Source organism: Anopheles merus, chromosome 2L (genome assembly GCF_017562075.2).
Source record: "Anopheles merus strain MAF chromosome 2L, AmerM5.1, whole genome shotgun sequence".
NCBI lineage: Eukaryota > Metazoa > Arthropoda > Insecta > Diptera > Culicidae > Anopheles > Anopheles merus.
Window position 1 is genome coordinate 14,706,657 of NC_054083.1, and position 23,758 is coordinate 14,730,414.

At 46.1% G+C, this 23,758-nt stretch overlaps 1 protein-coding gene across 5 annotated transcripts in view; it reads left to right on the forward strand.

Annotated features, from left to right (window-relative positions):
- LOC121591691 (terminal nucleotidyltransferase 5C) overlaps nt 1-19,517 on the forward strand; it is a 45,776-nt gene extending 26,259 nt beyond the window's left edge. For 3 of the 5 annotated variants that reach the window (XM_041912490.1, XM_041912488.1, XM_041912491.1), the window contains one exon: nt 14,119-19,517. In XM_041912490.1, the coding sequence (XP_041768424.1) occupies nt 14,119-15,996 (1,878 nt within the window). In that variant the 3' untranslated portion in view covers nt 15,997-19,517. Of the gene's footprint in view, nt 1-12,531; nt 12,997-13,718; nt 13,811-14,118 lie in introns of those variants that run through there. The other 2 variants (XM_041912492.1, XM_041912489.1) reach the window with 2 other exon arrangements.
- Nucleotides 19,518-23,758: the final 4,241 nt, after the last annotated feature.

The following is a 23,758-nucleotide window of genomic DNA, read 5'->3' on the forward strand; positions in this document are numbered from 1 at the left end:
CTATATTATGTTGCTACAGAATAGAATACTGATCAAACAAACACATTGTACTAGAAATGGCGGTACAAAATACGTCAATCAGATGGCGACGTCATTGGCATTGTTTTTGCCTGCGTTTGTACAAATATTTGTTTTTGCAGCCTACAAAGAAGCCCAATGATACCGCCCGAACAGGAGGATACTAATCGAAATAAAGCGACATTGCTGCAAAGGCCAAACTAGCAGCAAAGGGCCACAGGTGTGTGGGGCAGTAGGGAACGCGCAAAAAAGCCTTAACCAGATTACGGGCCCCGGTGTGGCCACGCAGCCAATGGTGCACATTTTAGCATTCCTTTAGCATTCACGTGATGTGCTTTGGAAAACCATACCAAGCCCTGGCAGGCGGAAATCTCACCCACACCACCGAACGCTGCTGGAACGGTGGTTAGTGGACGCGTTGATAAATAATAATACTGTATCACTTCAGAATGCCCACAGCTGCCCTACCTTTTGGTGTGTAAATGGGGAAGAAAGAGCGGTAAGGGTACAAAAAAAAAATACAAAACGTGACCATCCTTAAGCCAGGCGGCGTGTTGGAGTGTGGTTCAGGCCACTGTCGGCTGGGTATCGCTGCAGGAAGTGAACTGTGGCTCGGTGGCGGGACACGCACGACCGCACCGGGAAAAGGCGGAGGCAAATCAGCAACGGTATTCAATTCCGCCGTTTCGTGCTTTATCGTTGCAACAGTAGCGCGGTTGTTTCGAGATTGTGTTAATAAAGGTTGCGGTTTGTTGTATAGGGGGATGTTTCCTAGCCGGTGTCAAAAGCCTTGAAAGTGGTAGGGGTGCAGGATGCTCGAAAGAAGCTGAGGGCACACGAAGAGATCATCGCTCTAGCGCTTGTAACAAAGCACAAGCTGGCAGCCTGTCTGTTTGATCAGTACACACGCCCTCGCTGGTCTATTGGTTTGCAGAATATTGTGAAGGAAATAGTGTTCGAGATAAGCAACACACCTTCCATCAGAACCTGGGTGACTATTCGATTGATTAGAAGGTCATAACTCAGCCCATCGTTCCGGATTGCAACCCGGACGCGGAAGAATCTGAAATATATTTTGCGCAACTTCTGACCATTTCAAGCTGATCTGCGATTGGTTGTTGACGAAGCCTCCACGCTATTGAGTTTTGATTTGACAACGTTCAAGGAAGTGCAGAAAATTCTTCGAAAAGTTTAGCATCTCGTAAAAATTTGGCGACTTGTGGCTAAAATTTGCATTTTATAGCGCTTGATAGGAGATGAACACGTCCTGCCCTCTACCCACCCATCCGACAGCTCATTTCAATTAGCGATCGATGGGAATCCGATGCAAAAGATGAAACCGGTTTTTCCACGAATGCTTCATTTGCATCGAACAGAGCAGGCTTACTTTAATCCAACCAGAATGTCATCTCCATCGAACCCGGGTCTCTGACATTTTAGCTAAAGCACACACACGCTGCGGTTTCGATTCTAATACGTGGCTGAGATGCGGGAACACCTCATGAATGCTAGAAATGTAGCTGCCAAATTCCAGCTATTCTTGAGGTGCATTTGCAGCGCAAGTTACGGCGTGAGCGAGGCATCGAGGGTTTGTGGCATGGTATAATACAAAATGACTGCCAACTCCCATGGAGCATGCAAAAACACGACACCGAGTACTCAGTCAGTAACGGTCGGGCAGGGCAGCCTTTAATAACCCATTACAGTTGTTGTTGGCTGCTAATACGGCGCAACACTGCACTGCACTGGAAACAGAATTGTGCACGAGCTCGATGAGTGAACGGCACATGTTTTCGATACACACAAACCGGATGCTTGACAACTTTACGTTCCATCAACCAACAATCTGAACCAATTACTCGGCAGGGCAATACTACTCATCGAGGCTAAGTGCATTTAATTCGAGTACTGTAAGGTTGCTAGCTACAAATGGGTTTATATCGTTGCTCAATTTTTGTTTGTCCAGTACACATTTAGAGTTGCTTAAGAGGAGTAAATGATGTTTGATATTATGTCTAATGGGAAAAACAAATGTTCACAAATTGCGTTAATTTCCGAACGTGCAAAACAGGGGTGCAGACTTTCTGCACCTTCGAAAGAGTTGCTTACACTATACGCCATCGTTTCGTCATGTGCATGTATGTGGTGATGACGGTGCTATAATCAAACTGCAATTAATTTCATAGTTCACCTACATACAGCAACATTGTATGTAACAATGGCTTGCTTGTTAGCACAATACCATTGGCAGACACTGGCCACGATTACTATCACCACTTTATTGGTAAAATGTGTTACACTAAAAAAAACTCAAATAGAGCACGATTACTTTCACTCGTTTTGTTTTGCCAACTTTGTTCCATTTCACAATAATAGAAGGATTAGGTAGTTTTTTTTTCTTTTCTGAATTATTTCAACTTTGCTCGTGTCCCGTTGGTTTGGAGTAGAGATAAATACGTCCTCGGACGTCAAGGCAAACCGAGCGGAAGTGGCCGGATGTTGTATGGATCAAGAACTGTAAGCTCTCAATAAACGATTCGTCGCAACGTTGAGAAGAGAAGGAGCGGTTTGATTGACAAGCAGTAAAAAAAATCCGCCAACACAAATTTGTTGCCCCGCTGCTTGACTTATCAATCGTCAAGCCGCCCCGGAGATAAAACTGCCCACACTCTGGTAGAAAATCGGTCTCAGATCCTGATATCACCCCGCGGCGGCATTGGCCAGTATAGAGCGTTTAGAAGCAAAAAAAAAATCATAACCAATCCTCTCACCGCCGGAACCAATCGCCGGAAGACCTTCTTCACGGTCAAAACTAGTTGAAAGTGTGGGATGTGAAAACGGGGGAGACGAAGATGGAGCACAATTTGTTTGAAAAAGAAAAGACCAAAGTCAAACAACAGATTGTTTGACTGCGCGATCGGGAATAGTAGCAGCAATTTCCATGAAACGCGTACCAATCGACTGCATACAAATGTGTGTACGCCCCCGGACTCTATAAGGTGTGTGTGTCTAGATGGGTGGGTGAAGGGTGTAAATGCACACCGAACGTGGAATCAATAATTAGCTAATTGGATAATAATTGGGCCTGACCGTGTGTGAAGTGCGCTCGCTGTGCTGCATGTACACGTACCGAACAACCCATTCCAACTTCACTGTTAGCCGAATGTACGAAAGCTGCACGAAACTGTTGAAGAGCTAGTTACACCCGGTGTGCCGATGCTAGGGCGTATCGGCAGATTTTCAATTTCATTTGCAGCCTAGAGTTTCAAAGATCTCTTGCGAAGTCGGACGCACATATCCTGCTCAATTCTCGCATTGCACGACGACGTTGATTGGCGCTGTAAGTTCAACTGCAACAAAATGTCTAGATGCTTATCGGCCGTGTGTACGCAAGTGTGTTGCCCTTGGGAGAAATATTGTGATTGATGGCTCTTGGACACATGGTGTGGCTTGAGTCGGGCGGGCAATGAGTGCACTGATTGGTTGAAACGCGTGCTATGTACAAAAAAAAATACTCAACCTCAACAGAAGATATATGAAATATCATTCATTTCCATCATCATCTGCGTCCGCTCCCGTGTGCAGGCTCCGTTTCCCGTTGAATGGCACGATGCTTGTCGAAAGGTAAAAAGTGGTGGGTGGATAATTTATTTGGGACTTCCCGATGTTCAGAAGCTCAGTGCTGCACGCCTATTTAGCAGTGCGCCAATTTGATACACATTCTTGTGTATCTTTGCATATATTCGCAGGACGCATTTTGCGTGGACGTGGACGAGCAACTTGTACACTCAGTATGACACCGGAGTTTATGTCAATAGCCGTAAAACATGACGGCAAAACGCATATATGTACGCCATAACCATTTAGACGTCCATAGTCATGCCCGGGGATTGATCGAATGAATAACATGACAAAACAAAACACGCATATAAAAGAAGAACCTTATAATCACTTTAAATTCGAGAGTATTCGGTTGGTTGGGTTGCGGTCACAAATTGTTGGCGACCAGAACCGTCCCAGCCTGGCTGCCCAGGTGAATACTCCAGGAAGCAGAGCTAAACCTGACCGAGGAACGAGCGGTAGGGAGTGAATCCATTTTTGTGCCATGCATGCTTGCAACTGCCCGATCGGATTGTATTTATGGTTCGAGTGCATGCAACAGATTATGGTTGCACATTCCCTTTTAGTTGCAGTTATCAGATCGTTAGCTACATGTTGGAGTTTGAGAACCACTGAATGGAATGACCCGTTCTATTTATTAATGTATACATTTGTGTGTGTATGTGTGTGTGTGTTTGTTTTTGCTCTGTTACTGCTACTAATAAGCGCTCCGATTGGGTTCTAACCGTTGCATGTTAAATTTGGTGCTCCTGATAGAATCGCGCTGCACTAGACAAGAGCACCGAGAGTATCCAGGGCGTATCAGGGTGTAATTGAAAGCGACAAGACCCGCGATACAGAAATGATCTGCCATGGACACTGGGTAGGAAGGCAGGGGAATAGCACTACTAGCTCGCCGTCTACACACAGGAGGGATAGTTCAGTGCACGTTTCCGCCACGACGTCCGCGTGTGTCACGCTCCCGGTTCGCGCGCGTATCGACGCAGTTTGCAGTTCACGTGTCCGGACGTGTTCGAGCGTTCCCGTGTACTTTTCCACACTTTCACCGACCGTGGGGCGGAAGGTGGAGTTTGGACAGTGATATGACGTGCTGGGTGGGAGGGCATGTTGCGGAAAGTGTTTGCGGGTGGCTGTTTGGTTGTTCGGTCAATATTGATTTGCGGGACTCTCGTGTGGGGTTTCCGTTTCGAAGGGCAGGGATCCGCGGCGGTAAATGGTGAACCCTCTTCAGGTGTGTGCAATTAACGATGCACCGAATGGGCGGGCGAGCAAGCGCGTTATTTTCATAGGTTGTTTTTCACCATTCTGGCGATGCAGCGTGCTGCACACCTGACCCGGGCTTCGAGCGAAACCCTGCGAGAGTGTCGCGTAAACGGACGGTTCAAAGTCGAATGGCGGAACTCGGTGTCGGTTTTAGGTTTTGTGTGTTCCATTTCCGGTATTTAGAGGGGTAGGGGTGAATACATTTGGATGTTTGTAGCCTTTCGTTGTGTTGCGGTAAATTAACACACTCAAAAAATCATTGTGTATGTACCATCACTCGATGATTTGACAGAAGGTATCGAGTATTAGGTTACTTAAATGGGCAAAATGGACATGGGGCTTAACGTGCAAAAAGTAAGGCGTAGATGGGCTAATAGAATTGAGTAATTGTCTATTGCTATTTTTTTTCGTACAAGCGGCTTTTGTTCAATTGTCATTGTCGCAGAAATATTAATGAACAGGGCTGAAGAAAGTAAGCAAAAAGTGAAATTAAATTTAACAAGGAAATGATTGTCTTTCGCTAATTTTGGGTTTTGTTGGTTGGGAAATTTCCGATCGATTTCATAACGTTTCGTCGTTAATAAATCGTGGGAAATACCATCCAAATTTCCTGCGTTTTTAATCACCCTCTCGGATGATGTAGATAAAAATACGTTCAGACAGGCGATAAATGAGCGGCAGGTTTAAACAAAAGACGTCATACTACAGCTGTTCCTCAGCTGATGTTGTGCAAAGATTACTAGCACTCTAACTTGTTTTTGTATTTCTAGCAATTGGCGCAGCAGAGGTTATCGCTGAATGCTCCCCAATTTGTAACGAGTTTGTAGATGCTCAACAACGACGACAACAAAAACATTACTGTTTATAGCAAGCGTCATGAAGAATTAAGTGACTATGGGGTCCTGTGCAAAAACTATCGTTCTCATCTACAAAGCAAATGTTACTAAAACTAAAAAAATAAAACAAGCAATTAGTGCTCTGGAGAGCAGCACTGAGCTTGTAATACAAGTTCTAAGCGTATCTTGTCGTCTGTGCATATAAACACACACACGTACAGTCCCCCGGACACTATCTTGCTCGATCAGGAGGTTTTTGCGCATTGGCAAAGTTGCCAGTTTTGATCGTGTACTAGCACGACTACTTCATTTGTTTTTTTCTGTCTTTCTTTCTGTCTTTGATAAAACGCATTCCTTGTCGTACGACGTCTCCGGGTGTCTGGTATATTAGTGGTAGACGGGGCTGTTTTATCTATTGTCGAATCGGTGCAAGCTCCATGTTTCCTGACGCTCGCAAAATGTTTGTAGTGCTTGAAACAAGATAGAGCCTTTACATTACAGTTTCGCTGACATACGTTGAGCTTTTCTATCACAACGTCGTGACAGGACGATTGAAATTTGAGAGGAACAAACAGGCTCGCTTGATACACGATGTACACCGCCGTCTAGCAGTGTGATTGATAAGCGAGCGATGGTAATTACCGAACCCCGTTGTGTCATCAAACATACCCAAGGTGCGTGTCTGCGATCGTATCCTGTAACGCGCTGATTGTTAAAGTTTATCGTCCATTGTCGCATCCCAGATAGATATCATAGTAGGATAGATATGAACATACTCACACAGCGTTAAAGAAATTTAATTTGAATCATTTGTAGCTCTAAACATTTCATTTCTTTGCCTTCGGCGTTAACTCAAGTCGCACCCATGCAGCCCGATGTAAGCACACCTGTTTGAAAATACTCTAAAGTGTAATTAATAACATGAAACGACGAAGTAAGAAGACCTTGAATCTGCCACCGTCCGGTTGTCTTGTCTTTTTTCATTCGATTCCGTTCTGCGTCGCTGCCCATGATGTGTAGCAGTCCTTTCTGCATTGCTGCTGCTACCTACAGACATCAAGGCTGTCTTTACGTGTTTGGTTTCCCAAAACCCTTCCAGTGAACGAGCATCCATGAGGTGGAGGAGTCCCCTAGGGCTGGCACTAGTACTATTACTACTCGTCAAGGGGAGACGGCAGTTAATTTCATTTGCTGGTTGGTGCACTTTCGTTTGCACTATTTTTTCTTCGTCGTGTTTCGTTTTCTTTCGTTGTCCTTCTTCTGCTGCATCCCGCATGCAGAGAGATGCAAGCGGTGGGGCAGGAGGTGGCTGGCCAGGGGATCTGTGCCGGTTCCTTTTATGTATGGCGCTGCTGTGCGTGCTTCCGAACTGGCGTGACTTGCCCTTAAATGCATGCTACTCGCCTGTATTGTGGGTTTTGAGATTGCAGCAGACCAATTAGGCCTTTCGTGTAGAGAGAAAGAGAGGGAAAAAACAAAGCACACACACAAATCGAGGTCATTTCAATGGTTGAGCCCTAGTAAAAGCTGCCATGTTTGCAATTTTCGTTTGATTTTTGCTAGAGTAAAAAGAAAAATATCATCATTGGCAGCACCAAACAACAATAAACAATCGTTTGTTGATATTGTTTATTTCGTTTCAAAACAGTGTCTCAATTTACCTATTTACATGTCGAAACAAGACACTCGTCAGCATCGAGGAAATGGACTTTAGCAATCACACTAAAACATACACACATACGTGGTCAAACGAGCCGTAATTTAAAGCCCACTGCAAGATCGATATATTATTTCGTCCTTGCCTAACCTTGCCTATTGATCCCCGTGCGGTTTAGATCGGCCGTGCCTGCCTCGGCACTGTCCATAATTGCATAATGTTCGACCGCTGTGCGAGGGGGTGGTTGGCGAGTGCCCACCGTCCCGATCCGTAGCGATTGGTGGCTATAAGTGCTCGCCGGTGAGCGTCCAAACTATTATTAATTTTCTTTCCACCATGCACCAAGCCAAACCCACCCATCTACTAGGCGCGTGGGGTTGGTTTCTCTATCAAAACGACTAGACACACTCACACACACACTCACACACACACACACACACACACACACACACACACACACACACACACACACACACACACACACACACACACACACACATACATACACTCACACACACTCGACGTTCAAGGATCTCATCGAGGTAGGGCCAGGTGAGCGGAACAAATATAGGTTAGATTAGAACGCATACACACATACTTATATCCTCGATCCGGGGCCGCTGACCTTCGAGCGCGCTTGTGCAGCGCTGTTTTGTATTTGTTGTAATGTTTTATTATTAATCTTTCACCTGAATTTAATCGAACCCTGCCAAGGAGTGTAGCGGCGGCGGAGGCGGGGCCCACACGCGCGCACATGGCGCACGCGTTCCCTTTGCCCTCGAAACACGAAACGGACACCCCTCGATTCCTTCGCAGAACGCAGGGGGCAACGCAGAGCGAACGACGAAACTGGTTTGTGCGTTAGGCCACTGCTGCCACCGTACTTGCACTGGTTCGCAATGGTTAACTCGGTTAAGTCCGGCCACGAAGGTAGCCTTCACGCATTTGATTGGGTTTTTTTCTGTCCCCTCACCCTCTCCTCGAATGGTCGAACCTTCCACACTAGGTCACACATACACACACGTTGCATATCGGGCAGCGGGTGGCGTTGTTGCTCCAGCTCTCCAGCTCCCAGGTTGGAGAGTTTGAAAACCAGGTGGTGGCAGCCGTAAAATAGGTGAACCTAAAAATAATCTCTCCCTGCATCGCGTTGTTTCAGGCTCTCGATCCCGTTTGATATCCATTCGGCGGGAGGCTTGGTTCTTGGTGGGCTTATGCAATAATACGATCGATGGAACCACTTATTATAACATCCGGCGCTTTTCGATCGGGTCACGTTTCGCTCAGGGGCACAAACACACATGCACAGCGCACGGCAAAGTGGTGGAGTGTGGTGTTTGGTGTTTGCTGCAACTCGTACCACACATCGACTCGTAGCGTAACTGATCGCCACAGCGAGTTCGTTTTAGTTCCTTCTCGAGCGGTTCCGACACGGTGCCCACGTGAGCCGATTTCATTTGCGTGCCTGTTCGAAACACCCGAAAAGCAAACATAAATGCCGCTGGCTAGTCGAGAGTTGTGAAGGAATTTACAAGTTGGTCACAACCAATAAAAAAAAAAAAACAACCAAAACCAAAAACATTACTGCTAATTTGCACACACCATTTGATTCTTCCTGCTTCGCAACCTTTACCAAACTCGGATCCGGGTCGTTTATTGTGCTCCACTTCCGATCGGAGCACGTTGCTGGCAAGAATAAACAGCAGCGAAGATGCCGCCAAGATCCGGCAAACATTAGGGTCCTTCTGTTGCATTTACGCGAATACCGTGTGTAGAGCAGATCTGTTCATTCGCTCCTGACATTGACCTAGTGCGGTATACCAAGCTGAGACGGCAAAGGTACACACTAATCGCACGATCGAAACACACCGTCACCGAAAAAAAAACACCCGTCTCCAAACAGGCCTCGGGTGTCCTAATGGTTTTCAAAAAACGCTCCGCTGCGTTCTGTTCAAGGTTTGCCCCGCTTGAGCCGGGGCAAACCGTTGGTATTCGTGCACGTACGCCTCACGCAGTTTTTGACGTACCTAATGAACAATAACAACAATAACAAAAACATCCAAATAGACGCCGAATGGCGTGTAGAGTGGTTCCGAGATGCTACTAGCGATCGCTCTGCAGCAAAGCCCTTGGGAGCGGCCCTGCGTGTGACGTTCGTTGCCAAGATCTTGATCTTGGCTGTGCAACTGGCGGACACCGTCTTCTCACCGATCTCTTGCCTTTCGGATCCTTGAGCTGTTGTACCCATAAGTACATCCGTTTTGGGGCGCTAATCGATACAGGGAGATCTTTCCCGGGCAGCTCCATTCGCTTTAGAAGTGTCTGGCAGAAATTAGAATTGTACATAGGATTGTGCGCGGGTGTGCTGTTTCGTATTTGGATGTCACCAACGGTATGTTGGCGCGAGGAGTGACTGGGAATTTGCTGTCGCATTGATGCGGGTATCGAGGCCGTTGCACTTGGAGGTCGAATTGAAATGCAAAAAGTGCCCCCGGGCGACGGTGCACCAGATACGCGAGCGGCTGGCGCACGACTCGACCTCCAGGACACACACACACACACACACGCATTCGCTACTACACTGTCGGGGTTGGGCCCGGTAGGTATGCAGAGCCCGTAACGTCAGACGACGTCTCACCCTCTGGGGTCTCTGTGTGCGCAGCTAAGAAACATGTGCCGGCAAACGGAATGGGATTCGAGTGAGGTGAGAAGCTACCATTCTAGTCAGGTAATGTGTGTTACGATTGGGCCACTCCGGCATAGTTTTGCATGCAATTCCGATAGAAGTCGTCAACACCACTGCGCGCGACAGTGCTGGTGCGCGGGTATCAGAGGTGAACCTCGTTGTCGTCGTCGTCGTCGTCGCTGTCAACCTTTGCATATCGACACCCATATTATGTCAGACAAGGGGAACGATTTTAAACTTCTTCTCTCTTTTTTGTACCTGAGCTTAATAAAAAATTTCGGACGGTGGCATTTTATAGTGCGCAACTGCTGTCTAGATGTCGTGTTGTTGCACCCTTGAATAATTAGATTAATGAATCGGCTCTGCTGTTGATTGTTCCATTTCGATCACCCATCCAGTAGAAACGTAAGGAATTTTTGTACACGTGTTGTGATCTTTCTGCACATCTAGACATATTTACATGGAAATTGTTACATTTTGGACAGATTGTTTCATAAAAAGAAGCATTTGAGTGGATTTAGTTTGCTATTAGAATTGTTAATTAAAAACCCTGTTAGAGGTCGACCGTATAGCAAACTGCGTATGTATATGCAAGAATATGTCAAAACACATCTATCTAAACAGCATAATTTGCAGAATACAGATTTTTTGTTGTGACAACAGTGACCACGGAGGAGTAAGCTGTACAAATTCAGCCAATCTATAAATTTGTGATTATTTTCCATCGCTACAAGACACATACAGACACAAACACACTCACACACAGTTCGCAATTCTCGGAAAGAATCTGCACACTTTCTGTGTCCCTTGCTGACCTTCCAATACAGATTGTTTAAAAATGGTTCAATCTAGCAACATCAATTTAGCTTGAAAAACGTACAATTTGTTAAAAACTTGAAGTATTACACAGACATTTGGAACGAAATATTTGGAACTAATACATTTTCCCCAGAAATCCTATTTTATGGACGTAAAGCTGGATAACAGACCGTTTGATATCGTTTTTTTCTCGGCTGTCTCGGTATATTACTTAGCCGATAACGTTTGGCTCTTATTGAGCAATCAATTGCAGCACTTCTCGGGAGTGGGAAATGAAACGCGACCGGATGGTTATTTCTGTTGCGCAAAATTAGCACGTTTCTGGTCGCCCAAAACTCACAGCAACAGCAAACGCGTGAAACGCGTCAACAACTTCAACCCGCTATGGTTCGAAACTGTCTAATTGATGAGTAATGGCATGGTTTTAGCACGGCAGCATCTAACTTGCCGGTGGTATTTTTTTGTGTGGTGTGCATGGCAGGCAAAGAATGACAAGCTGTGTTGGAAAGAGTGCACAATGTTACCTGCCTAAATGTTGTTTTATACAGCTGATAGAATATTTTAAACAAAACATGCAAAACCTACTTTCGTCTTGTGAGGATGTGAAGATGGAACGACTGCGTCCAACGATGTGGGCATGTTTGCATGAAGCATAAGTACTTTTTTGCGAGAAAAGCAAAACAAGCAGACAAAAACCAGCTAAAATAAACGAACAATACAGCACGAAGCACCCCAACACCACAATAAACGGCCAGCAATGCGTCAATAATCCGATGGTGGTGTGGTGATGGTGGGGCGGTTGGCTAAATAGGAGGAAAACAGAACAAAAAACAAGATCTCGGATGGCCACGGTGCGCTCACGAGACGCAATTATCGGTTGACGGGAGTGGCCTCGGGGGTTGGTGGGAGCCTCAAATAGTGGGGGAGGTGAATGGGGTGATCCGCGCGGAATAGCGAACCCAAATGAACTGCGAGGGAAGCGCTGGGGAGGAAGGCGACAAGTGGCGACGTTGTTTTGTTGTGTAGCACATAAACCCCCCCCCCATACCCCCCTGCTACTATGGTGCGTTTTAGGGGATTTTTGTCTCCATCATTGGGGGTGGGGGGTTGGTGATTAGGGGTGTCGGTGTGGTGGTGGTGTGCGATCACTCGCGCGAGTTCCACCACTGAATGTGTGAGAGAAAAATGTGTAAAAGGTCGCTGCCGGGCGCGAGAGAACCGATTCCCCGGAACGGCTGGACGGCCAAGGGACCCCGGTGTGGGGGTAGGGGAGGACGGGGAATCGGCTTACAAGTGCCGCCGAGCTCTTTGCTCACTGTGTATCTCTCTCATTATCTTTCCCACTCTCGCTCTCTCTCTCTCTCTCTCTCTCTCTCTCTCTCTCTCTCTCTCTCTCTCTCTCTCTCTCTCTCTCTCTCTCTCTCTCTCTCTCTATCTCTCTCTCTCGCGCTGTTTGTTTGAGGCAACAAACATTCTTGTCGAGAGCGCACAGTGTGGACAACGGTAGCAGAAGGGTCGGCCCCCAGCATTCCTCCACCTGCCTGCTTCCATGTGCGGTTCCTTTCCCTTTTTTCCGTAGGCTTTTTCAAAATGCAATGTGCCGACCGACCGACCGCCAACGCGAACCGCGACTAGGCGCGCACTGCTCAGTGTCGTTTCGAACGACAGCGTGAGGTGGTGCGTTTCACGAATTCTCATCGCCGCGGACGATAGACCGTTTGATACGTAACACCAGACCACACTTATGGTGCGGTGTGACAAGCGAGATTAGAGTGCAGCCGAGAGTTGCGTGTGTCTCTGGAATGTTTTTTTTCGTTTAAGAAGAAGTGCAGTTCCGTTCCCGTTGTTTTGGTGCTTTTTCCCTTGATTAGTGCAACTAAAACCGGCAGTGAAGAAGCACTTGTGCACGTTCTGAACAGTTTGCTTTTGCGTTCCCAAACACGTGGAGAGAAAGAGAGAGTGTGTGTGTGTGGTGTGACGTGCAACGCGACCGGAACCAATTTACGTGTCGATACTGATCAGTTTAGCCAGCCAGCGGGAGGAAGTGTCACCGCGGTGACCGGTCGAAATTGTGTCGATCACCCACATCCCTGCAGGTATAACCATCGCTTTTTAGTGCATAGTTTGAAAAATTCCCTTCATTTGTGGTGTTTGGTTCGTGGGGGACTGTTGATGCGAAAGCCGCAAAAAATGCTTCCCAAAGGGAAGGGGGTGAACAATTACGCGTAGTGAGTGTAATTGAATGTGAAGAGTTGCGAAGGAGACGGGCAGTGACGACGACGGATGAGTTGGGAAATTAGTAGGTAATAGGGGATGAAATTTGAAAGAATGGACCATTTGGTCTTCTAGTGACGTCGATAAAAACCGTCTATGTGTGAGTGTGTAACTAAGCATAAGCAAATGAATGAAAAGGGTTACTTTGGACGCACGGTCTCTCCTCCCCTCTTATGTCACTGAGCAACCAATTGAATTACAAAGCCTGGTTGGCCCACACAAGCTTCCTTTTGCCCCGTTGTTTACCGGTAGCAAAGGGCAAATGATAAGCGACGTGTGTGTAGAGTGTGCTGTTCTGTGCCTGCTTAGTAGCGGCGTGTGTGTTTCTACGATCTGACGACCCTCTCGCCGGTTGTGTGCGAAACGTGTCTTGCGGACGTCATGCCTACGAAATTACCGGAAGGAACCGACCGATAAAGTAGTTAGGTGTGTGTTCGTGTGCGGCTCATATATGATCGCGACCTATTAGTGACGTGTCTGTGACCAGTAACATTTGTCACTAAATCGGTGCACTATGGCTTCAACGGAATACGCTTCGTTTGTTTGTGTGGAGCGCTGCAATGTTGTAGCATGCTGTTGGGTCCCCTCCGTTGCTGCTTGAGTGATTCGACGCAATGTAACACAGAGATTCGTTTAGTGAGTTAATTGAGACACGATAAATACATGCCAGTGGCATTTTTCTTCCGCTATTACAACGTGCTGCTGCTGCTGCTGCTAAGTGTGGTTACACCTAACTCCAGATGATTTGGTTTTTCGCCCTACCGCTAATGTGGCGCAATTTTTAGAGTGAATTTTTTTTGGGTTTTTTTTATGTTTTGAGAAGCAAATTGTGTTTAAATAGCTTCTGGATGAGCTTTTGATGCTTTTTCGATGACTTTTAACTGAACATTCCAAGGCTAGACATTCATTAATTTCCTTCTCTCGCTTCGTTCTTTCGTTTGCAGTGCGGAACTTTAAAAGTTCCCGACTCTTACTCCCAACGGATCATGGACAGCTATCATGTACAGACGCAGCAGAACAGTTACGGCAGCAGCTGCACGAATGGCAACACCGGCCGCCACGGCGGTGCCGCCGGACCAACGACGACGATCTACACCAATGCACACGCCTACCCGGTGGCTTCGTTCAACTACGCCACGATGAGCTACGCGCACTCGGAGGGTGGCTCCGTGTCGCCGCCACCGTCGCCCCGCTCGAACAGCTCCATCTCGTCGGCCTACTCGTCCGCGTCGTCCACGGCCGCCTCCCTGTCGGCGGCCTCGTCCGGCTCGTCCTCGTCGTCCGCTTCGTCGTCCTCGTCCTGTATCTCGTCGGCCGGTTCGGAGACGGGCGCCTCCTACGAGCATCTAGACATCACGGCCCAGCGGTTAGCGGTGCTGTCGTTCGAGCAGGTGATGAAGCTGAACGACGTCATGAACGAGCCGGTGTCGATACACGGCCGCGGCAACTTCCCGACGCTCGAGGTGAAGTTGAAGGATCTGGTCAACATTGTGCGCGAGAAGCTCGAGGCGGACGTCGTCGCCGGTGGTGCCGGCATGACGGTAAAGGACATCCGTCTGAACGGTGGCGCAGCTAGTCATGTGTTGGCGTCCGAGCCGCAGCCATACAACGATCTCGATCTGATTTTCGCCGTCGACTTCAGCACCAGCCGGAGCTATGATCGCGTCAAGTCGGCCGTGCTGTCCTCGCTGCTCGACCTGATGCCGGAGGGCGTCGTCAAGCGCAAGATCACGCAGTGCTCGCTGAAGGAGGCGTACGTCGGCAAGATGGTGAAGGTGAACAGTGACGGCGACCGCTGGAGTCTCATCTCGCTCGGCAACTCGCCCGGCCACAAGAACGTGGAGCTGAAGTTTGTCGACACGATGCGCCGGCAGTTCGAGTTCAGCGTCGACTCGTTCCAGATCGTGCTCGACTCGCTGCTGCTGTTCTACGACTGTGCCGAGATGCCGATGATCACGGAAAACTTCTACCCGACGGTGGTGGGTGAGTCGGTGTACGGCGACTTTCAGGAGGCGCTGTACCATCTGCAGAAGAAGCTGATCTCGACGCGCCAGCCGGAGGAGATCCGTGGCGGCGGGCTGCTCAAGTACTGTAACCTGCTGGTGCGCAACTACGTCCCGGTGGACCCGCAGCGCATCAAGACGCTCGAGCGGTACATGTGCTCGCGGTTCTTCATCGACTTCCCGGACATTGGCCAGCAGCGCAGCAAGCTGGAGTCGTACTTGAAGAACCACTTCTTCGATGAGGGCGAGGAGCACCTGCAGCACCAGTACCTGATGCATTTATTCGAGGTCGTCGAGCAGTCGACCGTATGTCTGATGGGACACGAGCGCCGCCAGACGCTCATGCTGATCGATTCCCTTGCCATGGAGATCTTTTACCGCGATCAGCAGCAGCAGCATCAGCAGCAACAGCAGCAACAGCAGTCATCGGCCACCCACACTCAGCAGCAGCAGCAGCAGCAACAGCACACCACGCTTCAGCTGCAGACGCAAATGTCCCATCTGTCGCTGTCTCCGCAGCAGCTCTCCCCCCAGTCGCCCACACTGATGGCCCATTCGCCCAACCACCATCAGCACCAGGCGCAAACACAGCAGCAGCAGTCGCAGCAAACATCTCCACAGTGTGCGACGTCGGCACAGCAAGTACAACAGTCCCAGCAGTCGCAGCAGCAACAGACGCAACAACAGACGACTGCGATCGCCCAGACCCAGGCCATTGCACTGGCACCGCAACCGGGACTGCTGTATGCGAACGGTATCTACTACGCTCCGCTCATTCCCTACACCCAGTGCACGTGTAACAGCTGGATAACGACGTGATTAGTGAGCCCGCTGCCGGCGGTGGCAGGCCACAGTAGTAGCATCATCAACATTGCAGGCACCGACCTTTCGCCGGAATTAACCGTCGAAACATCACCATCCACACCACCAACATCATCATCATCGTTATCATCATCATCCTATCTTCCCGGTCCGTCACAGTCCCCAGCGCTACTATTTTCACCCTCAACAAGCGCAACGATCACACAGGAGTGTCCTTTCGCCGCCGGCTGCACGCTCGGGAGTCGCCTCTCGGCGCCCTACTTCTCATCGCCGGCTTGCCTAGCAAGTGATGCGGCACGAGGATCCGGCAGACAGCAGCAACAGCCCATCACAACCGCCACCCTTTCGATTGTTCCGGTGGATTTGCAGTCATCGTCTCTGTCACCAGCCTCACCAACGGCATCGTTGTCATCGTCGTCCCCGTCATCGCACCCATCGTACGTGTACGCTGTCCCCGGCGATCACTGCTACTACTACTATCCCTGTCAACCAGAACTTCTGCTAGAGGATGGTTCCGAGCGATGATCATTCAATACATCAGTAAGCGGAGTCCTACGAGGCTGTGACTAAAACGAAGAAGAATGCGGAAAACAGGGGAAGCAATGCATGCCAAAAAACGTATGCAAAACAGCAACAGTTTTGGATTTTTGTGAGTAGAAGCGGATGAAAAAAGGGTAGGGAATCTTCCGAACGATTTTTAACCTTCTCTGATAGTCGAGGTCTGTCCTGTCTCGAGGGTTACTATACAGATGGTCACGTTCGCAATAACGATTCACAATGCGTGCTTGCAGTACTGCAACTGCGTCTTGGGCGCCACCGTTTTGCGCCACGACCCTAGTGCGTAGCGTTTAATTGATAAGACGCAAACCGACGGACAAGCAAACACAAAACAATATGGCGATCGAATTTTAATACTATGCAACTATGAAACAAAATAAAAAAACAGCATAATATCGAAGGTAAAAACGGGGGACGACAAAAACAGGAACAAGATGTAGACTTTGAACAAACCACCAACGCGAAGCGAAACATGCATTGGCATGTGCGGTGAAGTAAAATTGAGCGAAGCGTTAGATAAAAAAAAACAACACACAACAAACAAACTACTAGTACAAGAAACAGGAATGGGAATTATATTGCGTAGCCTACGAATTTGAAATATCTGTACGTTACAAACAAAATAAGTGGAAATATAAATTTGAAGTATTTTATGAAAAACGTGCACCACCACCATAAGAAGCTAAAACAAAAACAAAATAATTAGAGTATCTCAAAAATGGACGAAATTATCGCACACATGTCCCGGGATTGTTGCTATCGATTGGTTTTGTTTGTAGAAATGATGCATTGTCATCTGTTCTTGTGGCATCTTCAGTTTGTTATGCTCATTTCAACACTCGAAATCTCATGTGGAGCTGTGACTATCATTCGAGTGCTGTTTTTTTTTGCTAAACATACCAGTTTGTACATGGTGACCGCTGAACAGATCGCTGAACTATCGCACCTGTTTACGTCATTGTCCAAAGTATCCGTACTTTGTGTGTGTGTGTGTGATTTTAAGGGGTTTCCCCACTTTCTATTCTTGTGAGGATCGTGCGGAGAAACGAGTTAGGTAAGCCAGAAGATGGAAGGGCGTAATCGGACACTGTGATTTGGGAAGGGTGCGGGAGGATATTTGTGCGTCTGTTTGTACACCGCGCGAACGCGGCACAATCGAACCGGGCAAACCACTTAACGATAACAAGCAATTCATCCCAAAGGCTCATTGCGCGGGAACGTGTTCATTTCGATGTAACTTCTATGGTGTTTGTTCATGTTTGTGTGTGAGTGTGTGCGTATACAAGGCTATTTCCGGTGTGCTAGTCTTTTCTTTAACCATGTATGTTGTGACGTTTGCTGTCGACCCCCATCAACTTACCCGTGGGGCGATTGGCGAAGATCATTGCGATCTCCGCTTGGTGTATGGTATATCGTGCCATTGTTTTCGGACTTTGAAGTATGCAGTGAAAGCAGAGAATATTTCCGTACGGGACATAACGCACCCATAGCTAACCATTCGCGATCGATCGTACTCCATTTTATGTGTAATTAAAAATTACTACAGAGCCAAGCAAACAAACAAAACCCCACACCAGCGCATAGATCTGTGCATGTACTTATCAGAGACCATTTTATCCGCCCGTCTTTTGCATTACCGATCGCTGAAGCATACGTGGGCAAATGTTACCACTTTTAACTGATCCCGCTGGCTGATGGCGAACAAAATGAGTGTCCAGCACCACAACCGGCAAATGATGCTGTAAATAATTGTAAAGAAATCACGTACTGAAGACTGCTGTTTACATAAGAACAAAAAAAAAACCCAATGCATCACGTGGTGAATGCATTCAAGTGCGCGATTGATGAAACACACGACGACACTATGATGTATGACTTCCCTAGGGTGAGTGTTCGCTCAATTTTGGAAGTGTTTCATCCCTACTCTTTCTCTCCTTATCGGCGAGGCAGAGTAAAGCTGTTGTAATAAATACAACAACAACAAAATCTATCAAATGTACGAAATTCGAAGGCCACAGGATCTCACAAACGGTTTGCCGAAGCGTTACAGCGTCTACGGGAAAAGCGTCCCTTAGAGAAAGGAGTCATTCGACCTTTCAGCGCTTCCGTGGTTGTTGTGGATGTTGGAACTATCGGGGATTCGGGAAGGATGCGAAAAACTAAGCACAGTCGCCAACGCGAGCGACAGAAAACTACAGATCAATAGATATACATATATTTTGGATTGCATGTTTGTTGAGGAAGCGCTAGGCTTCATTTATTTACCGAAGCGTCCAGCAACCTTCCCTCTTCTACCAGGACATAGAGGGAACGTGGGGTGGGTAGCAGTGGACGGAGATGTACATGGGATGGTGTAGCAAAAATGGTGTAGAAGGTGAAACAGAGAAGCTTAAAAAATGAACGGTGAAATGCGAAAAAGTTGTTATGCAAAGTTGGCGAAAGAACATATGAGAAAAGAGGAAATGGAGAAAAAGAAGATGACTAAGAAGCAGAAGAAAGAGAAGAAGAAGAAGAAGAAGATGAGATGTCATAAGAGAGATAATAAAAGAAACAGATGACGTGTAAGAAGAAAAGCAAGAAGAAGTAAAAGAAGAAAAGAGTAGAAGAAGAACATCAGGATGAGAAACAAAACAAAAAAATCTAATTACTGAGACATGGCTGTGTTTATTCCTCCTCAATTTGTTTTTAAGATGCTATAGATACCAGCAATGCGTAACGAATGTTGAACGGAAAACGAGAGTGAAAATCTGGCTTAGTAGTGTGAGCGTTTCTGTGGGAGAGAAAGAGTTTCGTGGTCGTTCGATAGACATGAATCGAAAGCGGAAGTGGACGGATAAGAAAAGAAGTGGTTTAAAAACGCAGAAGATAAGCATTAATAATACACTGCGACACGAGAAACGTTCACGGAAGATGCGCGAAGCACGATGCTGCTGCTGAAAAGGGAGGAGATCAAGATACAAACAAACAAAACAAAACAAAAAAGGCACTATTGTAAACGCAAGAAACCCGATAGACTGTTGGGATGTTGTAGGTGATAACATCGGCGATAGGAGGAACACACACGACACTCATTGTTAATGCATATATGCTTTTAAACTAAATATTTGTCCAAATGTTAATTGACTGATGTGGCTCGTGACTTCCCGCTCCCCGCTCCCCCTCTCCTGTGGGGGGGCTGAGCGCTAGAGAGACAATGAAGGGACGGGATGGGAGTGTGCTGTATGGGTGTTAGAAAGAAGGGATGAACACATCAGCAGATTGAAACGAGATTTCAGAAGTGTGGCAAAAATAAGCTGGTAAATGTACGTATTTTACTTAACATGTTGAAATGTTGGCACATTCGGTTAATGAAAAAAGGGTCCGAAAACAACAACAAGAGAGTTAAAGATTTGCTGTGTATGTGTGTATGTGTAGGTAAAGAACAGAAGAAAACAGTACAGTAGTATGCGTATACTATTAGCCCGGAGTACGATTGAACATGAAGTGCGTGTTGCTGCCGTGGGAGTTACACGAAGCGAGCAGCAAAACTCACATCAAACTTTCCAATAGCGCCATGTCGAGATAGGAAGCAAAAAGTAAGAGTTAAAAAAATGAATGTTACAACATACAAAACTATAACGCTACGGTAACAGCAATTAAAACTACAGAGAAAAAGCAAAAAACAACAACACAAAACAAGAAACCTTGCAAAAAACAAATAAGTAAAGAAAAAACAAGACATACACATACAAAAACATATAAAATTATTGCAACAGACATAAAAACAACAGAAAAAATAGTAAAGTCTCAACAAAGAAAACAAAAACACAAAAAAAGTTCATCATAAATAGTGTTAATTAAAAAAACAACCATACAATGACTACTATGCATTAAACGATTTATCCAAGCTCTATCGCGTTACGAGAAGCGTGTTAGAATAAATCGATGTCTTGCCAGTTAGGGACCGCACGAGCCTCTCTGAAAGCTCCTTGACGAATGGAATCGGGAAACCAGAAGACGACGGACAAACTAGTAGTAGACCGAAGACAATACACACCGCAAAAAGGACACACACTCTTAAAATTCAACACTAACTTCCAACTCAAATCCATCGCTATTCGAAAGCTTACGACTGTTGCTAGCGACAAGCAGGCAAGCAGGGGCCGTATTCTTATCAACACCTTGCTACGCCCATTGTTTGTCAAGAAGGTGCGATCGGGAGAGAGAGAGAGAGAGAGAAAGAGAGAGAGAGAGAGAGAGAGAGAGAGAGAGAGGGAGAGGCGCAAACTAAGAACAAAAACCGCCCGCCAGCACGAAAATCGACCTGATCGGTAGACAACTATTATTACCGTAATTCTTTGTTTTTTTTTGCTTAGTTTATGATACTATGTTGATTAATTTATTAGGTTAAAGCGAATAATCTACAACAAACGTTCAGAGAACAAACCATACAAGCTATGTTGTTCCATTCGAACCACTCTCACTCTCTTTTGAGTGGTAGTTTTTTTTTCGTCAACGGAGGTTTCATGTTGGTCTCCCTGTACCTTTTTTTCACCTTCATTCGATATGAATTAAAACCAACGTGAAACTGGAACCGGTAACCCCGAAACACAGTGCAACGATCCGCGCAGAAGCGGAAAAAACAACCAAAAAAAAGCCACGAACTTCAATCTAAATTACTGACTCAAAACACACTATCGTGCTTTTTGCACTCCGCATAGGAGATCCTGGGTCGTCTCCGGATTGGTCCTTGCGGAAACCGGAAGTAACAGCTTCTGGGGACACAATAATGATTTTGTACATCATTATTGCCATCCTACAACGGAGAGTTGATGCAACACTCACTCACACATACACACACCCGGTGATCGTGGTTATCGGATTAACGACTGATTGTAAAATCCTGAAGAGAAATTGATAATTCGCATTAGGACAATACCTTATTTTTTGAGTTCTATCCTACCGGGTTGGGTTAGCAAGATCATGTCAAGTGCGCGGAAAGAAGGCAACCAACGGGAGGGCAACTCCGATAAAATGCGAAGGAAGACAGCAGGAGCTCAGTGACATGAAACGGAATATTAAAGAAAACGAACACACATACATACAAACACACTGACCTGCAGAAATCAAGAAATCGGGATGAGACAAAACACACACAACACATTTTTTGCATTCCTTTGGTTCTTTAGTTTGTAACTTCCATTGCTACTAATACTGTTCACGAAACACTCTAATCAGTAAGACCAATGTACGGGGGTTCGGCTGGAAAATGTCGCAAAAGAGAGAGACTCTTTGCAAAACACAGAAAAGTTCCCCCCGCATGAACACTTTTTAAACTGCAACAGACGTAAAGCTCTCGTGAGCAGCAAAATTCCAAACCTAACACTAAACGAGCATTCAAAACAGAAGGCAGATTACTGGAAAATACACACATACACGCTCCACACGCAGAAAAGAAGAACCGGGTGTTGACAGCTTGCAAAGCAACTTGAAAGGACGGCGTAAGCAAATGTCTAATGAATGAATAGCGAAGATTAAACAGAACAAACTGGAAAGGTGTAAACGATTCCCAACCATCTACAATATTCGGTGGTAAAAGGATTCGTTGCAAGCAACAACAAAAAAAAAAAAAACAACAAACAAAACAAAACAAACAAACCCTCTTCTACCTAATACCTTTAAATGAATGTGAATAAATCTATGCGAAAGATAAATACGTATGACTACAAACATACAAAACAAAACAAACAAAAATACCAAGGCAAGGACATTGAGATCGTGTTAGATTTCTGTCAAAGCGTTCTAATCTAATGTGAAGAGTATAAATAAAATCTTACACACAAAAAAAAACAAACAAACAAACAAACTATATTGCAAAATGCAAGCAAAAAAAAGTACATTCAAAAATTGTATGAAAAATGTGAAAAAATACATAAACTTGTGAAGTTATTACAAACTAGAAATATTACTAAGAAGCAGTAGTACAGTACACAGTACCATTAGTAAGATGTAAGAGGCATCCGTATTGCGATTTAAGGGCACGCACGTTTTCCGTTTCCGTTGCCCTCTGTCTGCCGTCCCTGCTCTCGGTCCCATTTTCCGACGTAAGGGGAAGGGTAGGTAAGGGGTGCAGCGGAGGTTGATCGATCGATCGGGAGGAGTGATTCTATTGTTGCGACAGCAGTGTAAAATGTTTTAAAGACAGGAACCTGAAATCAAAACGAAACAAAAAAGTCCATGGCAGCGACTATGCAGATACGATTAGGAAGGGCGAAGCAGCAAACACAGAAGAGGTGGTCTTTTTCAGCCTTTAGCTTACGAAAAGAGCCGAAGATACACAAGAACGCACTGGTCTCACAACAGTAAGCCAGCAAAATGATACACAACAAGAAGCCCACTTACAGCAGGACGGCAAACACACAATCTAAGCAAGTCGTGCTGTAAAAAGGGCGAAAAGCTAAAGAGCGAAATGCATCTGAAATAGAGAGGGAAGGAGAGACAGTGAGCGAGCTGCTGTAAATTGCGAACGCGCGTGCTGTAAACGTAATATTGATGCAATATTGTATCGTATGTGTGCGTGTTTCATTTCTCTTCATCTGATCGAGATTTGCGATCGAGATTGTGTCGAATGGCAGCGTTTGTGAGTTTGGACAAGGTTGGGCTAAAAGCTAAAGCAAGAGAGCAATCGGGAAGGGCGTGAGGAGATAGAAAAGGAGCTTAATCGGGAGTACATCATGCTGCACTGTAACGGACGGCAAAAGAGTGTTTAAGTTTGTTGCTTTGAGTATCTTGAATCTGTTCGATATGAATGCTTTAATACGACAAGAAAAAAAAATTGTCATAAATTCTTCCCATTTATAACACAAAGAAAATCTTCCCAACTCGTATCGTTTCCTCTTTCTTCGACTACTACGACCCCTCCGATATTGCTACTGCTATTCGTGTGGCATGATGCACTCTCGACAACGCACCCTTCCAATAGAATGGACACAGGAAAATAGGATATTCTGATGCTAAAAATCATAAGCAGCATTAACAACAGAAAGATAGTGTGGAGGGAGGAATATCGCGCTTGCTGGTGGGTGGTGTAGAGAAAAGGAACATATGAAGCATGTGTCATTATATAAAACATAATTTAATTTACTATTATTACTATTGAAATAGAAATAATGATTAGTTTTTTCTGAAAAATACCAATAAAAATGATAAACAAACACAAAAA